Below are 20,063 nucleotides of genomic sequence, written 5' to 3'. Positions count from 1 at the left end.
TGAAAGTAGACTTTCAGAACTTTGTGTATTAAGCTGTCATGCTTTAATCTGCACCCAGGGCATCTGACCTCCCAGCTTTGTAGTTTGCCAACTGCAGGGAGAAACTCTGCTCAGTTGTTATGACAGACAGGGCCATATGAAGACTGCTGGAAAAATTCCTCCTTAGACTTTAATTGCCATGATGGGCAGAAACTCTGCCTCCTATTCAGCTGCAGTGTATGATGCCTCAGAGTGCTTGAGGCGGTTTTCAGGGCTTATCGCCCAGGGCACGCACAGTCAGTCTCAAAGCAAAATTAAAATGGGGCACTGAAAATACTCTGCTTCCCTGAACGAGCCAATTATATTTTATTTCATCTTATTTATAGGACCAAGATCCTTAACCCCTGAGTACAAAATGTGTACACAGGTTGATTATATGAAAACAAAACAAAAGAAAACAGAAAACTACAGTTATGTGGTTTATTTGTGGGTATTCAAATAAAATAAAATGCCTGATAGATAAGCTGCTCCCTTCTGAGAATCTGGGAGCTCTATAGAGTACTCGAGTGTGGAAGTCAGCATGACTGTGTAGCAGAAGAGTTATGGTCCAAGCTTTAGAGCCAGACTTCCTGAGTTTGAAGTCTGTATCCTAATTCCTTAACTTCTCTGCATCTCACCTTTCCCATCTATTAAATTAGATGGGAACAATAATTATACCTAATTCATCAGCTTGTTATGAGGACTAAATAAATTAATATACACACATTAAAAAGTGTTTCAAGCAGTTAATGGCATGTTATAAACACTATATGAATAAGTCTTGGTTGTTATCATTATTAAGAATCTAAGATTTTGTTCCATTAAACATGGTTCTCCATAATTGAAAAGTTGATTGCAAATTTAGCAAATTCTCCCTCTCTCCTGGTTCTTCCATTCTCTTCCTCTCTCTGTTTCTTTCCTTTTCCTTTTCTCTTTTTCTCTCTTCATGTAGAGCTCTAGCTTTGTATCCACACTGTGATTCTGGATAGTTTCAGTCCTTCCCTAGGTTATATTTTTAATGGCAGTGGTATGGGCAGATGGGAGTTGCTGTGGGGAGAATGGCAAGGCTGTGCTGCCCACACCCCAAGTTGGAGAAGGTAGATGGTTCGGTTGTTAGGGGCTCCCACTCCATACCTACCCACATGCCTGTTCTGAGGAAGGAACATTTTTTGACGTGGGGGTGGCATTCCTGTTGGAAGGGGATGCTTGATGATGTTATTTTTGTTCCCTACAAATGTGGATGTTTAAAATAGTCCTTTATTCAATTGGCATAAGTGACACATAGACTATGTATAGTGGTGGAATTGGGCCTGGCAGGTGATAAGATCTCACCAAAATCAAGAATCGTTCGCTGCTGATAGTACCCAAGGAATCTGTCTGAGCATGGCCAGCACAGACCCCTGTCTTGGGTTGCCTGGCAAATTTTCTTGAACAACTACTGAATTCTCTGAAATGGATATACCTCAGAGCTAGTGAACTGGGATTTTGGCTTCGTTTCTATGGGGCGTGCCAACAGGTCATATTTCCTCTGCGAACCTCCCTCCAAGCCGCACTGTACTCTTAAAGGGTAAGTGTGTTCCTTGTTCTTTCTCTTTTTGACTTGGTGCCCTGGGGGCCTGGAATTTAGCCAGCGTAACCGAATCATGAGTTTGCTGTCAGGCTATATTTAATTGGTGGTTTATTGTTTTCCACAGTTTTACAAGTTTAGGGAACTTTTTTGAGATTGATGAGATACAGGGATTTGAAGGAGTGTCCATTTTGGCCTTAGGTGCTCCTTTTCAGTGACTATAATTACAAGTTCATTTAAATTGTGAAGTTTTAGGTCTTAAAAAACTGCCCTTTCATACTTTTCATCAACACAGTAAGGATTCTGGAAGAGATTCTTCCTATTTTGAAAAAAAAAATGTTATGTTTCATAGACTGTAACTTGGAGAAAGAGGGACAGAATATTCTATTCCTGTGAAAAAATCTCATAACCTAAACTTATCTGATTTGGCTCCCCAAAGAAAAAGAAATGTATTTTTTGAGGCAAATATAAAGCTACCATATATGTGCAAGGGAGATTTTAAAATATTTCCGGAGTGTCCTTAGTTGATTTGAAATGCAGTGCAAAATTTGAATTTTATTTAAGAACAAGGGGGGGGGAATCCATTTAATCAGAGACTTGAGAATGAAAGATGGCAGTAAGGAAAGAATAATTTTCATACTCGCTAGACATCTCTATAATAGATTACATAGAACATTTGGTTGATTTGAATTAGAACCCACATGACTCTTCCACCCCCAACCTTCTCTTTTCAGCTCTTTAGAGCCTCTTCTCTCTACCCTCAAGTGTGGTTTTAGTATGACTAGGGAATAGACACTAAAAATATTTCTGGAATGACGTGACCCTCTCTCGCCCCATCCAGGAAAGGGACCAGACTTCACAAGAAACAGCACATGCTTTCCTTTCATTTCAGGCAGTCTCAGGGTCACTCTACAGATGCTGCTCCTTCCGTGGCCGATGGCATTCAGACTCCCAATTGCCAACACCGCCCGGCAAACAACTGCACAGGACAGCTCCGCTGCGGGACGCTGGCCACTGTCTCGGCCAGAGCAGCAGCCCCTCAGCCACCGACCACCTCTGCCGCTGCCCCATCCTGGAGCTTTCCCACCTCCCTCAGGCTTGCTGCGTCCCCGCCACAGGGGCTGAAGAACTGGGAGGTAGTGGCAGCAGCGGCAGTGGTGCCTACAGCCTTAGGGCCAGTCCAGGCACGTGCCACTCTGCTTCGGGCAACTCTGAAGCCCCTCTGGAGCCAAAAAGGGACCGGAGACATCCCCAGTGCTCACCAGTGCCTCTTCCTGTCGCTGAAACCTGGACGAGGGCTCAAAATGGAAGCCACCACTTCTGAGCTGGATTCGCAGGCCAGAGCAGTGGAGATGGAAGACCCGGTGAGCAGAGCTCAAGACAGCCAGGAGCTCCAACAGCAGCTGCGGCTGCTTCCCAGGCCTTCAGCTTCTTCCCAGCTAGAGGCGAAGTATGTGGAGATGTGCACTTCAGCTGAAGTCCAGAGGGAGAGTCCCAGGACCATGAAACTTACCCTGGGGCCCTGCCCTAGGGATGGGAGTGCCTCTGGGAGCTCAAGAGAGAAAGCCCAAGATGAACCCAGCAGTCAGGAGTGCAAGGCTCCAACCCCCCAGAAGAGTCCTGCGTCCTCCAGTCTCTCCAGATCCCAGCTCTCTGCCAATGGTGAGGGTGGCAACTTCTCATCCTCCGCATCCTCCTCTCCTGTGGACAAAGCAGAAGAGGATGGCCTTTCCAAAATGGAAGAGTCTACCACCTGGACTGGGGGTCTGGCCACTTCCTCTTCATCCTTAGGATTTGAGAGTGAAAGCAGTGAGAGTGAGGGTTGCCAGCCCAGGGGAGGAGAAAAAGGGAGAAAATCGGAAGGAGGAGGAGGAAATGGCACAGACTGCAGGGACATTATTGCCAAGTCCCAGGGCAGCAGGGACCCCCCCAAAGACCAAGAGGCTCACTACATCACCACCCATGAGATCCAGCTGAGTGAAGTGGGGCAGGACACGGACTTCGACGTGGGGCTGGCCTCCCGCTGGGATTTCGAGGACAACAATGTGATCTACTCGTTCGTGGACTATGCTTCCTTTGGTGGCAGCGATGAGACCCCGGGGGATGTCACCACCCCAACCGAAGAAGATGACAACAGCTGCTACCTCAGCACCACTCCCAGCACCAACGCCACCAGGACACCGAGCCCCACCAGCAGTGACTTGGCGCGCCCCAAGGCAGGGCGCAGAGATGGTGACACCAGCAGCACCGAAGTGTGCAGCGGCCCCTCTGACGGCGGACCCACGCCCCCACCCACTGGGCCTGGCACTGCCCCTGTGAGCCAGCCCTTGCCCGAATCCCTGGGGGCAGCTTCAGGGTCAGCAGCCGCCGCCGCCAGCAGCTGTGGGAGTGCAAGCCAGATCCTCCTATCAATCAAACCGACTTCCCGGGCTATAAATGAGCCTAGCAACGTGCGTGCAAAGCAAAACATTATTTATTCTGCCAAGCATGAAGGCGACATGAGCCTCCGCGTCCCTGCTGAACAGAATTCAAGTTCACTGAAGCAAAAGCGGGCTGCAGCCGTGGCTCAGGACCATGCAAAGAAATTCATCGCCGTCCCTGCTCGCCTGCAAACCAGGTGCGGGGCCATCAGGGCGAAGGAGCTGGTGGACTACTCCAGTGGAGCCTCCAGTGCGGTGAGCGAACTGGACGATGCAGACAAAGAGGTGCGTAACCTGACCTCCCGGGCCTTCCGCAGCCTAGCCTACCCCTACTTTGAGGCTCTGAACATCAGCTCCCGGGAGTCCTCCACCACGCTCTCTGAAGTGGGCTTTGGCCGCTGGTCGACCTTCCTGGACTTAAAATGTGGGGGTGTTGGAGCCAGGGTGGAACAGAGCCTCCTCCGGAGCAGCGCGTCCTCGGTGGCCGCAGGTCTGAGGAAGGGCGGCGCGGCCAGGGCCGCTGCAGACCAGCTCTACATCCAGTCCAAGAAGTCCCAGACCAAGGCCTTGGAGTTCGTGGTCAGCAAAGTTGAGGGGGAAATCAAACACGTGGAGACACCCCTGTGTTTCCAGAAGCAGGTGCAGACTGGCTCCCGCGTCGTCACCCTTCTCGAGCCCCTGAATTTACGCAGTGAGAGCAAAGCCAGCTCAGCCACTGGGGCTTGCAGGGCCACCAAAGGCTCCAGCAAGGGTCCAGGGTCTGTGTACACAGACGACAGCTCAGAGACCTCTGAAAGCAGCAAGCCTGCCTCCCGTGCTGATGGCCCCCAGAAGTCCAAGTTCGCTTCCAGTCTGCTCAAAAATGTTATTTCCAAGAAGATGCAGCGGGAACACGAGTTCAAAATGGAGAGGGGAGAGGTCACCGACACATCCCAGCGCAAGCTGCCCCGCACCTCCAGGGAGCCGGAACCCTTCCCCGGGGGTGAGAAGCCGCGGGAGAGGGGCCTGCAGCGGCAGAGCTCCCACCACTCGGAGGCCGGCTCTGAGTACACAGTGGTCAGCGTGTCTGATGCAGGCGGGGAAGGGTCCGTAGCAGGGTCTAAATCCCCAGTGTTCAAAGCCTGTACCCCTCGGGAGAGCGCTGCAGGCTCCGGCCGGAATTTCCCCGAGGTACACACAGAAGTGTGTGAAATTAAAAAGAGCGCCTCAGAGACCGTCAAGGGCATCTTTCTGCGCAGTCGGAACAGCGCCTTCCGCTCCTGGAAGGAAAAGGAGGCCGAAAAGCGCCAGGAGCAAGCGTCGGTCGGGAAGCTGAAGCTCCCCAGAGGAGCAGACTGGAGGGCTGATCTCGGGGAGATCTCTGCCAGCAAGGCGACCATCATGTCTCGCCTGTTTGTCCCCAACATCCCGCAGACACCCAAGGAAAAGCAGCCGGGGAAGCAGGCCACCAAGTACCCCGCTGCCCAGGCCACCTCCACGGCAGTGATTAGGCCCAAGGCTCCGGAAATCAAGATCCGGCTGGGCAGCGTGCAGCAGCCAAGCTCCGACTTCAACATTGCCAAGCTCCTCACGCCCAAGCTGGCCAGTGGCAGCGCCTCCAACCTCTTCAAGACCGTTGAGGACAGCAGCAGGGCGCAGCAGAAACTCTTCCGTGGGGACAATCTGGAAAAAGTGCCCCATTTTCAGGTGAGAGACATCAGAGACAAGTCCAAGGCTCAAGGCCCCCTGCACCAGGTGAGAGACGTGAGAAAACTCATCAAGGGGACAGGGGACAGCATGGACAAGGGCAGTGTCACTCCAGAGCAGGGGCTGACAGGGCCCAAAACCAGGCAGCTGGTTGCTGCAGCTGCTGGGTCCAGGTCCCTGTCCCCCTTGGTGATTACGTGCCAGGCGGTGGTGAACCAGAGGGAGGACAGCGTGGACCGGGAGCCAAGAGACAGCGTGGGCAAAAGTGGCAGCAGCAATGTCTCGAATCCCTCCCCAGAAGGGACGGTTTTGGTTCACAGGGCATCTGGCAGGCTGCCTGTGGCCACCATTGCCCCGAATAAGCCTGAGCAGGGCTCATACTTGCCTGTGCTGAAGATCGTTTCCAAGGCTTCTGCCCAGAAGACCCCAGAGAAACTGAAGGAGGAGGAAGTCAGGGAGGAAGGCAAAGCCCCCAAGCCAGCCCCAAATGCTCTGGAGAAGCTGACTGCTGCGGTGCGGTCCATGGAAGAGCTGTACAGCTTCAACAGGAATGAGTGGAAGCGCAAGAGCGACCCCCTGCCCATGATGACGGACAGCCACGTCCTGTCGCTCATTGCCAGCGAGGAGAGGGAAGGGGTGCTGGGTGCTGAGGGAGGCCACGACATGGTGGCCAAACGGATGGGTGAGGGGGAAGACCGGGGCCCAGGGCACAAAGGTGATGTGGTCTTTCGAGGGGCCCCACTAGAACGTCTGCAGCGGAGAAACTCCAACCCCAGCTCTGAGAGTGTGTCCGCCAGGGCAGCTGCCTTTGAGAACTTGGCCAGGCAGAGGCCCCGATCTCTCTACATCCCTTCAGTCCACAAGGATGTGGAGAGAACCCAACCCCTGCAGCCCCTCCCCCCACTCCCCAGCAACCAGAGCGCGTTCACGGTGAGTGCCAGCAGTGCCCAAAAAACTGGAGGCGTAGCCGGCAAGTTCCCACAAGGGCCTTCTCCTGAGAGTCCTTCAGCGGCCAAGGGCATCAAATCGCAGGGACTTCGGTCCCTCAAGATCTCTCCGGCCACCCGGGCACTTCCTGATGAGGTGACCAACAGGAAAAGTGGCAGCAATCTGGAGAAGAGCAACAGTGACTGTGGGAATTACCTGACCATCCCTATTAAAGGAAGCTCTGCTGCCGGGGTGCGGCCTGGGGCTGCGAGGGAGGGCCCCCTCACCTCCTCAGCTGCCACTCTCTGCAGTTTACCCCCACTGAGCGCCCGCAGTCAGGTCCCCAGCAGCCCCAAAGGCTCTCAGGTCAGTGGAACCAGCCGGCCAGCTTGGCGTACCAAAGCTGACAACCCGCGGGAGACTGTAGCTGCCCCCGCAGGGCTACCGAGCCCTGAGCATCCCCCAAGGGCCATCTACCACCAGCAGCCACTGCCCTTCACCCTACAGGGGGCCCAGTCCCAGGTCCTATGCTTCTCCCCGCCTGGCATGCCTGCCCCAGCTCCTTCAGGCCCAGCTTCGGTCACCACAGACCCCTTCCAGCAGCCAAAGCCTCAGCAGACACAGCGTAAGATGCTCCTGGATGTCACGACTGGCCAGTACTATCTGGTGGACACCCCAGTGCAGCCCCTCACACGGAGACTGTTTGACCCTGAGACGGGGCAGTACGTGGATGTGCCCATGACCTCCCAGCAGCAGGCTGTGGCTCCCATGTCCTTCCCTGTGCCTCCCTTAGCCCTGAGTCCTGGGGCTTATGGACCCACCTACATGATCTACCCCGGGTTTCTGCCCACGGTGCTGCCCACCAATGCCCTGCAGTCCACACCAACTGCTCACACTCAAGGGGGCAGTGAGCTCTCCCCCATGGCGGCAGAGCACCCCAGCAAAGAGACATCTGCCGTGTTCACAGAGGCCCCATACTTCATGGCTTCCGGACAGTCTCCCACCTCCTCTTCTTCCTCAGCCCCAGTGGCCACATCCCAGCTTGTGGGGGCCAAGGGCTTTGCCCAGCTACACAGCAAGCCGGTCATCAGCATCACGTCGCAGCCCCTGGGACCGCGGCTCGTTGCTGCCCCATCCTTCGACGGCACCACCATGAGCTTTGTGGTGGAGCACAGATGATGCGAGCAGTCCCAGGAGAGGAGAACAAAGCAGGGGCTGGTAAGTCCATTTTACTCAGGCTTTAAGAGATTAAGAATAGTCCTGTTTCTTTGCCTTTGAAGTGAGAGATTTGCAACAGAGAAATCTGGTTCTAGATATGGGCAGTTTGAAACAATAGAACCAAACCCCAGCCAGTATATGAAGGAGCTAATTTTCTTTCCAGGTAAACTCCTTTCCACACTCCTCTGTACCTAAAGTCAGCCTTTCCTTTGACCTTTTCTAATTGCCTGTTTTTCCCACTGGACAATGGGAGACAAGTGAACCTTGGGTTTGACCCTTCAGCTTTTGGTAAAGGCTGGCAGGGCATACAAACGATACCCAGTCTATATTTTGTACAGTGAGCCTCACTCTTTGTTCCTGGAAGCCCCAGTAACAGAAGGCACCAAATATCCTGGGAGATCACTGGCATTCCCTTTAATCTTTTTGCTCCCCAGAAGTAAAGACACTCAAAGACAGGTGTTTTCTCATTAAGATGTTTTCTAGAGCCCACAGAAATGTTCTTTCCCCTCTTCCTCTTAAAATTGCTTATACAAAGGTGCTGTATTTTTTAAGTTCTTGTTCTTCACTTTTCAGATGATTGGAACACTTTTTCTTAGGGCAAAGTTAAGGTCTTCAATGGATCTTATACACACACACACACACACACACACACACACACGGTTTGATCTCTGTGAGGGAGCAGATGATTCTGGAGCTGCAGCTTCTCCTTGAATGGAGTTGCTGTGTTTAATCCAATCTTGCTCAGACTGAATCCACCGTGCTTCACTGCCAGTCACCACAAAGCACTCATTTTCGTATCTGTGTTCTCTTTATTCAGAAAATAATTTCCACACTGATTTCTATGTAAAGGAAATCAGAGAAAATAAATTCCTGACTCCCAAGGTTAACCCAAATCCACAGACAGGAATCCCTGCTGTAAATACAGTCCATGGAACTTGATAGGAAGAGAGAGCTTGGCTTGCTGAAACCAGGACATTTCAGGTCAAACACATAAAGATAGAGCAAAGACTCTCACAGATGGGAGTGCAAAACTATCTGAACAGTAGGGACAAACTTGTCCCCCATACTCTTGTTCTCTTCAGATTGGGAAGGGTTGAGATCCTAAATGCTTCTAGGACTTTCACTCCCTGGTAAAATCATATACTGAACCCCAAAACAGGAGACAGAGAGAAAAGAAACCCTACTTATGCATCTAGAGTAGAAATAAGCCATTTATCTTTTCCCTGGTTTAAGTAAAAATGAACAAAGGAGCATTGTTGTTTTGTGCCATAAAAGAACCTTCAGTTAGTCATTAGGATCATTGGATTATAAACTGACACAAATTGTCACCAGCTGTGTGATATTCCGCATGACAAACTCTCTGGCATTCATATGTCATCTCTAGTGGGGACATTTATCCCTTGACATGCAACTGAATGTCAGATGATTTAACAGTGTATTGTGAGCTATAAAAACTTTTTCAAAGTAGGGGATTGTTACTGTATGTTATTACATTTATCATACTATAAGTCAACATTAGTCACTGGTCAAAAATCCTGTGTTTTTCTCTAAGGATTCAGGTTCATGTTAGTTGCAACCTATAAATAGATGATTTGAACTCTAAGAGGCTACTCCAGGCACTTTCTGATGATCACAAGTAAAGGGGGGAGGGAGGAATTACAGATAAATAATGCATCTGTTGTTTGGTATAGGAAAAAAAGAAAACATTCAATTCAGATGGGAAGGAGACCCAGAATTAGAGAACTAGTTTTGCTGAAGGAAGAGCCTCTCGTAGGCAAAAGTCTTTTAATTTCCTGGACAGGTGGTATGTTTACCTAGGGCTATTTCAGGCCAGCTAATCCTGTGAGGCCTTTGTGCAAGCTGTGGAGGTGCAGAGGCCAGGGAAAGAGAGGACAGAGGGGAGGAGGAGGACCGGCACACACTTGCACGGTGCCCTCTTAGCAGCTGCCTCTGGCTTTTCTCTTGCCTGTTGAGTCTAGAGAGATTAGACTTGGACTTGTCTCCATCAAATACAGAGCTTTTAGTATTTGAGACTCAAATAGGGATTTTTTAACATTTTTCCATTTTTGAAAGCACAACCTTTATTTTAGTAAACCATCCCAAAGATAGATAGAAAAGCAAAGCAGGTTTCTTAATTTAAGAATAGTCTTAAATATGAACTAAATGTTAGTTTTTGTGTGCAGGCAAAAACTGACTTAGCCAAAATCAAATAATGAATTAAAATCCTTCAAAATTCCTCTTTCTGAAAGTTCTGTACCACTTTCAGAAGGAAAGTCAGATAGATTTTTAAAAAATCAAGAAGTGAGTAGTTCTTTTCCTTGTGTGAAAAAGTTTGTTAAACACTTCAGACATTTCAAAAAACCCCACTGGTGCTCATTTGGATGGTCAGTGTGAGGGAGCTTCAGCTAAGTGTTTCCTTTGAAAACCAGAGACTGATGGCAGAGATTTGTGTTTTTGACATGGGGTAGTAAGAGGTCCCATAAATGATTTTATGGGGCCACAGTATTTCACAGAGAAGAAAACTTGCAATTTTTCAAGTCCCACTTACAAAGAAATGGTTTTGATTCCCCAGCGAGGGAGAGAGCTAGGACCTACGGAGCTGGCTCTTTACTCCTGGGCCACACCGTGCTCCCTGCAGACCGCTCTACCCAGGAGGCCTGGGGCAAAGGAAGCGTGGCAGGGGAGTTGCAATGGGCTCTGAACTGGCAAGAACGCCCGGGATCTGCTCCTTAGTGACGTCTGGCCATTAAGCATCTATGTTTCGTTGGCCTCTCTGGAAATTTGTAAAATGAATGTTTGAAACAAAGTGCACTAATTCCCTCATTCACTTGACAAATGTGAATTATATGCCTACCCTCTACCAGCCACCGGGTACTCTGTGGTGTAGCTGTGAACCCACTTGTAACCCCGTATGGTCCCACCAGTCAGGAGCCAACACTACAGCAGTTGGAGACAGACGTGTGCACACACAACTGCAAAACCAGTGTTCAAAAACCGTCACAAGCTTTAAGATTCCTTCCAGCTCAAATAATAAGTATTTCATCATCTATTTTTAGCACCACATTGCAACAGGGAGCTTTACTTTTTTCTGCCCTATGTCTATTTAAGCATAACCAACTACAATGGTCTTTCTGATTTGTCTGTTATGAATTTTGTTTTATTTTTATTTTATAGGATGATTTTTCTCACTTCTCTTCATCCTGTGGTCAGTATTCCAGTGTTTCTCAAACTTTGCCAATGCTGCAACCCTTCTAAAAAAGAATTGATAATATTGTTTATTTGATCATTTGGTAATGCCGTGAATAGACAAGGCTGTTCACTGCCTGGCACCTGGTAGCCCAAAGGCCAGAGGGTCACACAAGAACCCAGGTGCAACACGCCAGTGTGCTAGGCACACCAGTTGCAAAACTTCACCGCTTTCTCTTTTTGTGTGTGAGGCTTTTTTTGTCTGTCTGTCTATTTTGGTTTTGCAGTCTCTTCTCCTCAGGATCTTTGACAGCTTCTTGACAGATGATTTCTGTTTTAGTTTCCCTTTGAGGCACACGGCTGTATTTTTCTTTCTCTGACATTCACTCTCAGGCTTTCTCCTGCCCACCCGCTTAGATGTTATATTTTAGTTTTGAAATTATAATTGAGACTTGGTGCTAAATACATTAACAAGGTCATGAAGATCAAATAAATATGTAATATTTATTTTTAAAAATGTTAGTTGGTACCATGCCCATTAATAGTGGATCCCAGCATGAGAGTGTTGTTCTTACAGTAGAACCCTGATAGTTGACCTCCCTACATTCACCACCTCCTTAAGTTGACCTGATTTTCACAGACCTGACATGTATCACGTGTATGTATCAGTACAGTGGGCCTAGTTCCCTGTGTTGACCACCTCCCTATATTGAGCAGTTTGTTACAGTGCCTTGGGTCAGCAATTTACAGAGGTTGTACTATAATTTGTTCCATTTGTTACAGAATCTCCATTTTCTTCCCTAAGACTTTGTTTCTTTGTTTCTCAGTGTGCTTCATGTTGTTCCTACATTGTTGGTCTGTCTTTCTCACCTCAGTTGTTTCTGTGCCCCTGAATAGGGCCCCACATGTCAGAACTGAAGCAGAAAGAAAAGGGGCTGGATTCAGGGAGAGCTATTTTCGTAGAGTGCTCTAGGGGGCTCTAGACCCATATTTAGGTCATCAAACCCAGTCCCCTTATATTAAAATTGCAAGAGGAAATTGAGGCTCAATGAGGTTAAATGACCCCTCTTTAGTCACACTTTCTTTTCAGGGCAGAGCTGGGGCTCAGCACCTGAACACTCCATGTCAGGGCGCCGTGTTGCCGGGCTGAGTGCAGGGTGTGCTCTTCTTGCTGTGCATTTCTGCTCCTCTTTTCACCCTAACGCCACTTTTCTTCAATGGCCTTACTTCCTGGTGTCTGTCCCACTAGGCCCTGGTTTTTCCCTTGCCATTTGAAAATGCATTTTTTGTTCTTTGCAATTTTTTTTTTTTTTTTTTGCAATTTATTCTTTGTTGTGGTTTCTCATTTCCTATTCACTTCAACTCAATTAAATTCAAAGAGCCACCCGGCTCCTTCCCTTTTTCTCACTTTTTCTTTTAGTTGGTTTTTATTACAGCTTCAAGGGCAGGGTGGATGCTGTCAGCTCCACCACCTGAACATTCTTAAAGCTTTGTGCAGCTTTGGCAAGTCACTAGTGGGACAGGAACCTGGCTGCCCCTCCTGTCTTTGCCAGCACAGGCCAAGTAGCTGGGCCGCAGGCTGCAAGCTTGACATTCATTTTCAGTTTATTCCATGATTGCTTCCCTGAATCAAATAGTTTATATCTATTCTTCCCCCTAACTTGGTTGGGGCTTGCTCTCCCAATTACTTTATATAGCTGCTGGGTTTTATTATTATTGTTATTATTTCCTTAGTGTCTTTTTGCCTTTTCTTTTCTACCTTTCCCTTTTATGGATTGTAGCTTTCCTCTGGCTGACTATTTTGTACCTTTCTCCGTAATTAATTATTTTGCCTGTATATTTTCTTCCTTGCCCTCTCAAAAATTAATAAAAAATGAAACGTATCAGCTAATATATTAATCACTTAGTATATACCAATACTTAACATTATGCCATTCAATTTCTAAAACAAGTAGTTACTATTTTTAATCCCCATTTGGCAGATGAAAAAAGTAACTTGTCCCAGGTTAACAGCTCCTAAGTCCAGGTCCTTCAACCTCCATGGGCCCCACTCTTATAGGTGAGCCCTTGACCATCCACTTCTCTTACTCTCTGCCTTCTGGTCTCAATTCCATTGTGATTGCCCTCTTTCCCTTATCTGTCCTCTGTGTCAGGCCTTTCTTATTACCTACTTCTCTGAAAGTTTTCAGACATAGCCTTTTTCCCCTTAGCCGCATCATCCTGGTAATTATTTGAAATATTAATGTCCTTGGGTGGGGGGAGGAGAGAACACAGATGGGGTTTGGCCAGCTTTCCTGCTGCTTATTTTCCTAACTTCAGTTTCATTCAAAGGAAAGTAAGAGTCTTACTTAAGAGGAAATAGAATCTCGTAGTCATTTCACTGCTATGGGGTGTGTGTGTGTGTTTACTGTGGGTTTGGAGGAAGGATAGTAGGGAAAGAGAATAAGCTAAAAAAATTAATCCTGAATCTAGCAATATCCAGCATATACTAAGCCTCTATGTATATTTTTATTAAAAAAAAAAAAAATCAGCTTTGGCTTGGTGCTCATTGCCCAGTGGTTAGGGCACCAGCCACATACACCAGGGCTGGTAGGTTCAAACCTGCCCGGGGCCGGCCAAACAACAACATAAATAGTCAGGCATTGTGGCGGGTGCCTTAGTCCCAGCTTCTTGGGAGGCTGAGGCAAGAGAATTGCTTAAACCCAAGTTTGAGGTTGTTGTGAGCTGTGACGCCACAGCACTTTACCAAGGGCGACGTAGTGAGACTCTGTCTCAAAAAAAAAAAAAAAAAAGCTTAAAATATCAGATTAAAAAAAAAATCCACTTTCTTTAGAACATTTTATGCCCCAGAAAGAAACTTGAGCCAGTTTCAGAACTTCTAGGGAGTGTGGCCCTAGAAGTGGCGCGGTTGTGTTTTGTGTGTACAAGGAGGGACAGACGTGTGCTGTGCAGGTGAGAGCGGGAGCCCTTGGGTTGCCAATGGGCTAAAGCATCTTAGCTGATGGGGAGCTGCGTGTCTTTGCCTAAAGCACAAGTCTGGGTGCTTGAAGTTAGGCGGCACCACTCAAAGTCTAACACTGTCTAGTAATCTCTAGACAAGTGATTTGCTCTTGTCTGAACCCATTTCCTCACCTGTAAAGTGGGGCTATCTTGCAGGAGAATGGTGAAGTTTGAATTATAAAACTATTATGAAAAACACAGCCCATAAATGGTGCATAGTAAGCATTCAGTCTCGAGATTCATAATGTCTCAGAATCCCCCTGTCAGCTCAGGGCGCTTATCCATGCAGACTCCCAGGGCAGTGGCAGGGGCCACGTCCAGGATTGCTGTTTCCCCAATTGGAGGCTGTGTGCACAGCTTTGTAGACCCTAGGGGCAGGCCCGCTGGCTATGTGTCAGGGTACTCTAGTGTCTCCCAAGCCCTTCTCGGAGGTTACAACTCAGAGAAAAGGAAAATCTGACCCAGCGTCCCTCCTGAGCTGTCATATGTTCTGGCCCTGAAATCATTGGAAGTCATCCAACCAAACTCCCTGAAGGCACAGTACAGTGACCCCTTTCGACTTTATTGACTTCTTCGTGATCCCTGGTCCACAAGAAAAGTTTATGAGGCTTCTGATAGGTTATATTGACAATCTTTACTATTTTTTCTTTAATTGGAATTGGACTAGCTCCTCTGAAGTTAGTGTAAGCAGAAGAAGTATCCTGGGACTATCCAAAAAGGCAATATCGGGATTATTAATCCCTAGATGTGATCCTACTAGACTGTACCAGATTTCTCCTCCATTTTTCAGACTACTATCACCATCCTATAGTCACTGCAGTAGTGCAATCTCCCCCCACCCTCGCCTCTGCCTTCTCACTCTGCACAAGGAGTCTTTGCAAACCTGGCCTTATGCTAAGACTCAGCCAGAGTTGTTGTAAGATCCCTGGATCCACATTGAAATTATTATTCTTAGCCTTCTATTTTCTTTTCTCTTCTTTTAATGTTTTTTCCTATTGTTGCTCTGTATGTCATAAAATATTAAAACTTAAATTTAGCAAATGAGAGGTTCTAAACCCGTAATCATCCCTTTCATTCTGAAGTTCATTCATTACTCAACACTAAGTACAAAACAGTAAAATGAACAGGAGGTATATCCGTATAAGCCACGAAACCATATTATCCTTATAGACTTCTTTTTTCTTAAACATATATTTAAACAGGTCTGTTTCTAAGTGACAGAATTTAAATATCCCTTGCCTCACTACCCTAATTGCACATAATTGGTTAGATAGCTGTTAATTGAGACTTATGTTATTTCTCACATAAGTCTCCTTAATCCCTAACAAAATATTACCTGTCAACTATCCTATTTCTGTCTTTATGATATTATGTTCAAATATCAATTCCCAAATGTTAAAAAAAGTTCTTTAGGCAAAGTTCTAGTATATCTACTATATACAATGTCTATCTAGAAATAGAACGAAATGGCTAATTTTCAGGAGGCTTTAGAACATGTCAGTGCTGTCTTAGAATGAATTTAACTAAGCTATAAGTTCCAAGCAGTATATTTCACTTCAAACAAAATGCACTGTGTGAAATTCTACATAATTTAGGTAATGATCATTTGCTTTATAAGATTTCTCAGTACAGCGCTTACTCATTTCATTTGCTTACTAGCTCCCGTTAAATTTCAAATGTTTCTGTTTAGTTAAAAATGTCACTTCTACATGTTAATTTTAGGAACATATCTATTACACCATTTTATCCCTGCTAGGAATGATTTCAATGAAACGAAACACTTAACCCTAAAACCATTTTTTGAAAGTCAATTAGCTTTAATTTAGGTTCCACTCTGGGCAATTTCTTAAAGTCATGTACTGTCTATTAAGTTCAGAAATATATTTGCCAAATATCTTTTAAAACAGGAGCTTCATCATTAATATTGAAATCAGCCAAATGGTTAAATGAAATATGCCTTGATATTTTTCTTGCTTTTTTAAAAGCAAGATTTGCTTTTAGAACTAACGGACTTTTTTTGACTATGCTTTTTTATAGGAGCAAGACAAGATGGACTATTCTTCTTCAGTCTGAAAGTTGCATTGTAACAGCACTAAGAATTCATGTGAAAAACTTCTTCCACATGCGTTATTCTTAATTTTGCTTCTTCTAAACCAAGTGTGTAACTTTCTGTATTTTCCTGAACAACCCTCCTGAGGCAGTTTCTGTTATTTTAGTTTTACTAAGTTGGATGGTTGCATTTTTCCCTATCAAACTATTTCTTTTTATACTTTAATACAGGATATAAGCTTTCTATTCACCTCCTCCCCTCCTGCACTTGCGACTAGGCAAACCATCCCTTTGTTCACATGGTTCTGTCAAAACATACAACAGAATGGGGTTGGTTCTGTTGCAAACCAAGCCAGCAAATCAACAATTTGGATCACAAATCTTCGCATAGGTTCTTAGACTCTATCAGGGTTAGCTGGCATAGCTGCAGCTATGTTTGAAACCTGATGGTTCTTTGAATCATATACCAGCCAAACCTACTTGTGCTTTTGGTTGTGGTCTATGTGTTCTTTTATTTGGTTTGGCATGATTTCAAATGTGATTGTGAAAAATAGTGATTTTAACATCTGCACTTTGTTTTAATTTTCCCGTCTGCGCCATGCCATGAAATTATTTGTTGCCTTAACATAGAATGGCTTGAAATACTGGAGAAAGCCAATGATTGCATTTAAAAGTAAGTTCTTGGTCTCAAAAAAAGGGTAAAGTATCTATTTCCCTTTAAGAATCCAACCATTGTTGTGAGTATAGAACGTGTTTATTTTCTTCAGTGAGTCCCTCTGTAGTTGCCTATTCCTGTCTCTCCCAAATTGTGTGGGGTCTATAAAGAGTGACCTGTTGAGGGCACATTCTCTAGAATGTGATGCTGATTCAGTGGCTGAGATTCACTCCAGCCCTCAACCAGCGCAACCAGTCCAAAGCAGCAACATAAAGTTATAGTACTTGCTTCTTGTGAAGCAGGTTTTAAGAGAGGCTGAGGATCCAAATCATGGAATCTTTCTTCCACATTCAATTAGTCACCATTGAACCCCAATTCTGAAGGCTATTTGAGTGAGTGTTCACAGTTGATTGAACAGTAAATAATTAGCTTATTACAATGAATAAGTATGTCAGTATGTACTCGGCAAAGGTTACATTGAAATATTTCTTAGTGGCTTTTTTAAAGGAATAATCTGAAAGTTCTCCCAGGCTTTAAAATAATCTCCTTTTATTTACTTATTTACTAAAGATAAAGTATTCTGAAAAAAATTTTTAAAGCCTTATTTTAATTTTAATCATCATCAGTATTTGGTTTGTGTCTAAAATTTCACCTTGAAGGCCACAGAATTTTATGCTACTCATGACTGAAGGTGTGAGTAAAACAGGTGGTTTTTGTACGATTTGTATCTGATTATTTTGTAGCTGTGCTTCTCATCTCAGACTCTATAAATAAACAAACAAACAAAGAATGCAACTTCCCTTTCAGGGCTTTCCTTAAAAGGATCTTACTCTAGAAAATGTTTTCCTGGGCAAAGGGAAAGGTTTGAGGTAGAAATAGTCAGGTTTGGTCACAACTGAATTGCTTGTTTGGCCAATGAGCTATGAAAATGAAGCTATAGCCTTTATGAGACATGAAACACGAAATGTGAAACATAATTTCTGTGTATAAAGAAAGACACCCTTGTGCCATATTCAGGGAAATTATTGTTTGTTTCTTTGTCACAGAGGTCTTCTTACCCAGAACTGAATTTTTCACCACCAGGAAGTAAATCCTACAGCATCAGTACTCCTCATTTTCAGAAGAGATTAGCAGGCTTGAAGTCAATATTAAACCAAGAAAGCAGAATCCATTTCAGAGCGCTCAAACTTTCAAATTGAAAGTGCCACCATGAAATCTCAAGTATTTGATTTAGGTGGAAGCAACCAGCGCTTGGAAGACTGGTTTAAAACCACTTTAGGAAATCCCAGTGGCCACGCTGTTGGCACTGCTTGCCAGCTGTTCAGAAACAGATGCTTCTCTCCTTAGAATGTGGTACAGTTGAGGGTGTGGGGGCCCATAAACTATTAATATTTATCACCAGCAGATCTGAGCTTTAAATTCCCACATTGAGGTAAACTACGACAGAAACTAGGAAAGAAAGGAAAACTTTCCATTTGATGATTCTGCCAGGTTATACCCTCTGGGAAGTTGCCAAGGATGTCGTGAAGGTCCAAGTGGTTGCAAATGTAACTTTAAAATAATGTTCTATGAATACCATTTATTAATAATTTCATGGTTCTTTATTTTGCTGGACTATATAAAGCTGCTAGGCCATTTACTACCTCAAGTGATAGGGAAAGAACATTTGCATAGGCAGGAGGCAAATCTCGAGCCTTGTTGTCTTTGTTTTGTCCTTTCTCGAGGTTGCGTGGATATCTGGATGAAGTGATGCGCCCGTCTTTTTTCAACCAAAGGGGAATCAAACAAGAGTCCATGAAGCCCTCTGACCCATAAAACCGTTATCCTAACAATGCCCCTTTAAGGTACTGAACTACCCTTTTATGCTTTGGGTACATAAAATCATTAATAAAGCGTTTCCTAAATAGTTCTTTGAGCTTGAATCTAATCAGAATTGCAGAATCTGGTGTTTGCAATTTCCTCGCAGGGTTACACGTGGTCTGGTTTTCCAGAAGAACCACAGGGCATTATGTGTAGAAATCTTAACCTATATCCTCTTTTTCCTCCTCGGTAAAATGTCACGTTTGAAATATGCCCCACTTGAATTATTTCTGGAAAACTGAACACATTTGTAGCCAGTATGAAAATTTCATTCATCAGGATTTTTTTTTTTTGAAAGCACTCACTGAAATTGTCCTCAGGATTAAATGGAGGTCACAATATCCAAGTAATGACTTGGTTTATAGACTTTCTACATGGCTGATTATTCCTGAATAAATAAGCTAAAACAAATTAAACTTTGACATCTTTATGATAAATGTTGACTACTAACGTGCATTTCAAATTCCTCTTTCTATCCTTGGGGAATAACTGGTGATATGAATTCCTTTTTCTTTTTTTAGATTTGATATTATCATCCCTGCCTCTTAAAAAGATACATTTTAGGGCGGCGCCTGTGGCTCAGTGAGTAGGGTGTTGGCTCCATATGCCGAGGGTGGTGGGTTCAAACCCAGCCCCGACCAAACTGCAACAAAAAAATAGCCGGGCGTTGTGGCGGGCGCCTGTAGTCCCAGCTGCTCGGGAGGCTGAGGCAAGAGAATCGCGTAAGCCCAAGAGTTAGAGGTTGCTGTGAGCCGTGTGATGCCACGGCACTCTATCCGAGGGCGGTACAGTGAGACTCTGTCTCTACAAAAAAAAAAAAAAAAAAAAAAAAAAGATACATTTTAATTGTTTTCCTACTTCATAGAAATCAAAGTCTGTGTTTGCTGCAAATCGAATGCTCACGCTACCTGAAATTATACTTTGGACTGCAGGACAGTATTGATTCCCAAGGAGATTGACTATAATTTTATCATAAGTATGTGTGTGAGCGCATGGAAAACACATTCAATAATAGTGCTTGTGTTCAAAAACAATCCTGGTACACATTTTCTTTTGTGGTGCTCGAGGAGTTTCATTGTACAGTTTACAAGGTGTAGGTTTGCACCCCAGATTCTCAGGGTATGCTATTTTACCCGAATACTTGAAAGAAAAAGGTGCCCTGTATTTTATCAGTACTGTTGAGAGGAAAAATTGTGTGTAAGTTTGTTTGAAGAAAACTGCTTAGAAAAATCAAATTCATAAAATGTTAGGCTTTTACATAATTTCTAAGGAGAAATATATAGAGATAAGATATGTATTTTCAAGAGACTACTTACGTATTCTTAACTAACTTCTGGGTCCTAAGTAGACCTCACAGGTGCATAATACCATTAATAAAGCACGTAGCACTTGCTACTTGATGTCTTGAACTTGAATCTAATCAGAATTGCAGACTCTGGTCCTCTGGAAAACAAAATCATGTCCCTCTGTGGCACAT

The 20,063-nt window shown here is 45.3% G+C and overlaps 1 protein-coding gene across 2 annotated transcripts; it reads left to right on the top strand.

Moving 5' to 3' along the window:
- The first annotated feature begins 2,258 nt into the window (after positions 1–2,258).
- On the top strand, positions 2,259–19,143 carry C1H4orf54 (chromosome 1 C4orf54 homolog). Of its 2 annotated transcripts, XR_008373263.1 has the most exons (3): positions 2,259–7,836; positions 16,060–16,179; positions 18,451–19,143. XR_008373263.1 is itself a non-coding variant. In XM_053555694.1 (2 exons), exon 1 carries the CDS (start codon positions 2,458–2,460, stop codon positions 7,795–7,797), a length of 5,340 nt encoding a protein of 1,779 aa, XP_053411669.1. In that variant the 5' UTR covers positions 2,259–2,457; the 3' UTR covers positions 7,798–7,836; positions 16,060–19,143. The 2 variants fall into 2 exon arrangements, 1 of the variants encoding a protein (XP_053411669.1); XM_053555694.1 differs by having other exon boundaries at positions 16,060–19,143.
- Positions 19,144–20,063: the final 920 nt, after the last annotated feature.

Source organism: Nycticebus coucang, chromosome 1 (assembly GCF_027406575.1).
Source record: "Nycticebus coucang isolate mNycCou1 chromosome 1, mNycCou1.pri, whole genome shotgun sequence".
NCBI classification, from domain to species: domain Eukaryota; kingdom Metazoa; phylum Chordata; class Mammalia; order Primates; family Lorisidae; genus Nycticebus; species Nycticebus coucang.
The sequence above is the reverse complement of the archived record's forward strand: the minus strand, read 5'-3'. Positions and strand labels throughout refer to the sequence as shown.

What these genes read in the sequence shown, in the direction of transcription:
- C1H4orf54 (XM_053555694.1), top strand. Translation starts at nt 2,458, where the DNA reads ATGCTTTCCTTTCATTTCAGGCAGTCTCAGGGTCACTCTACAGATGCT.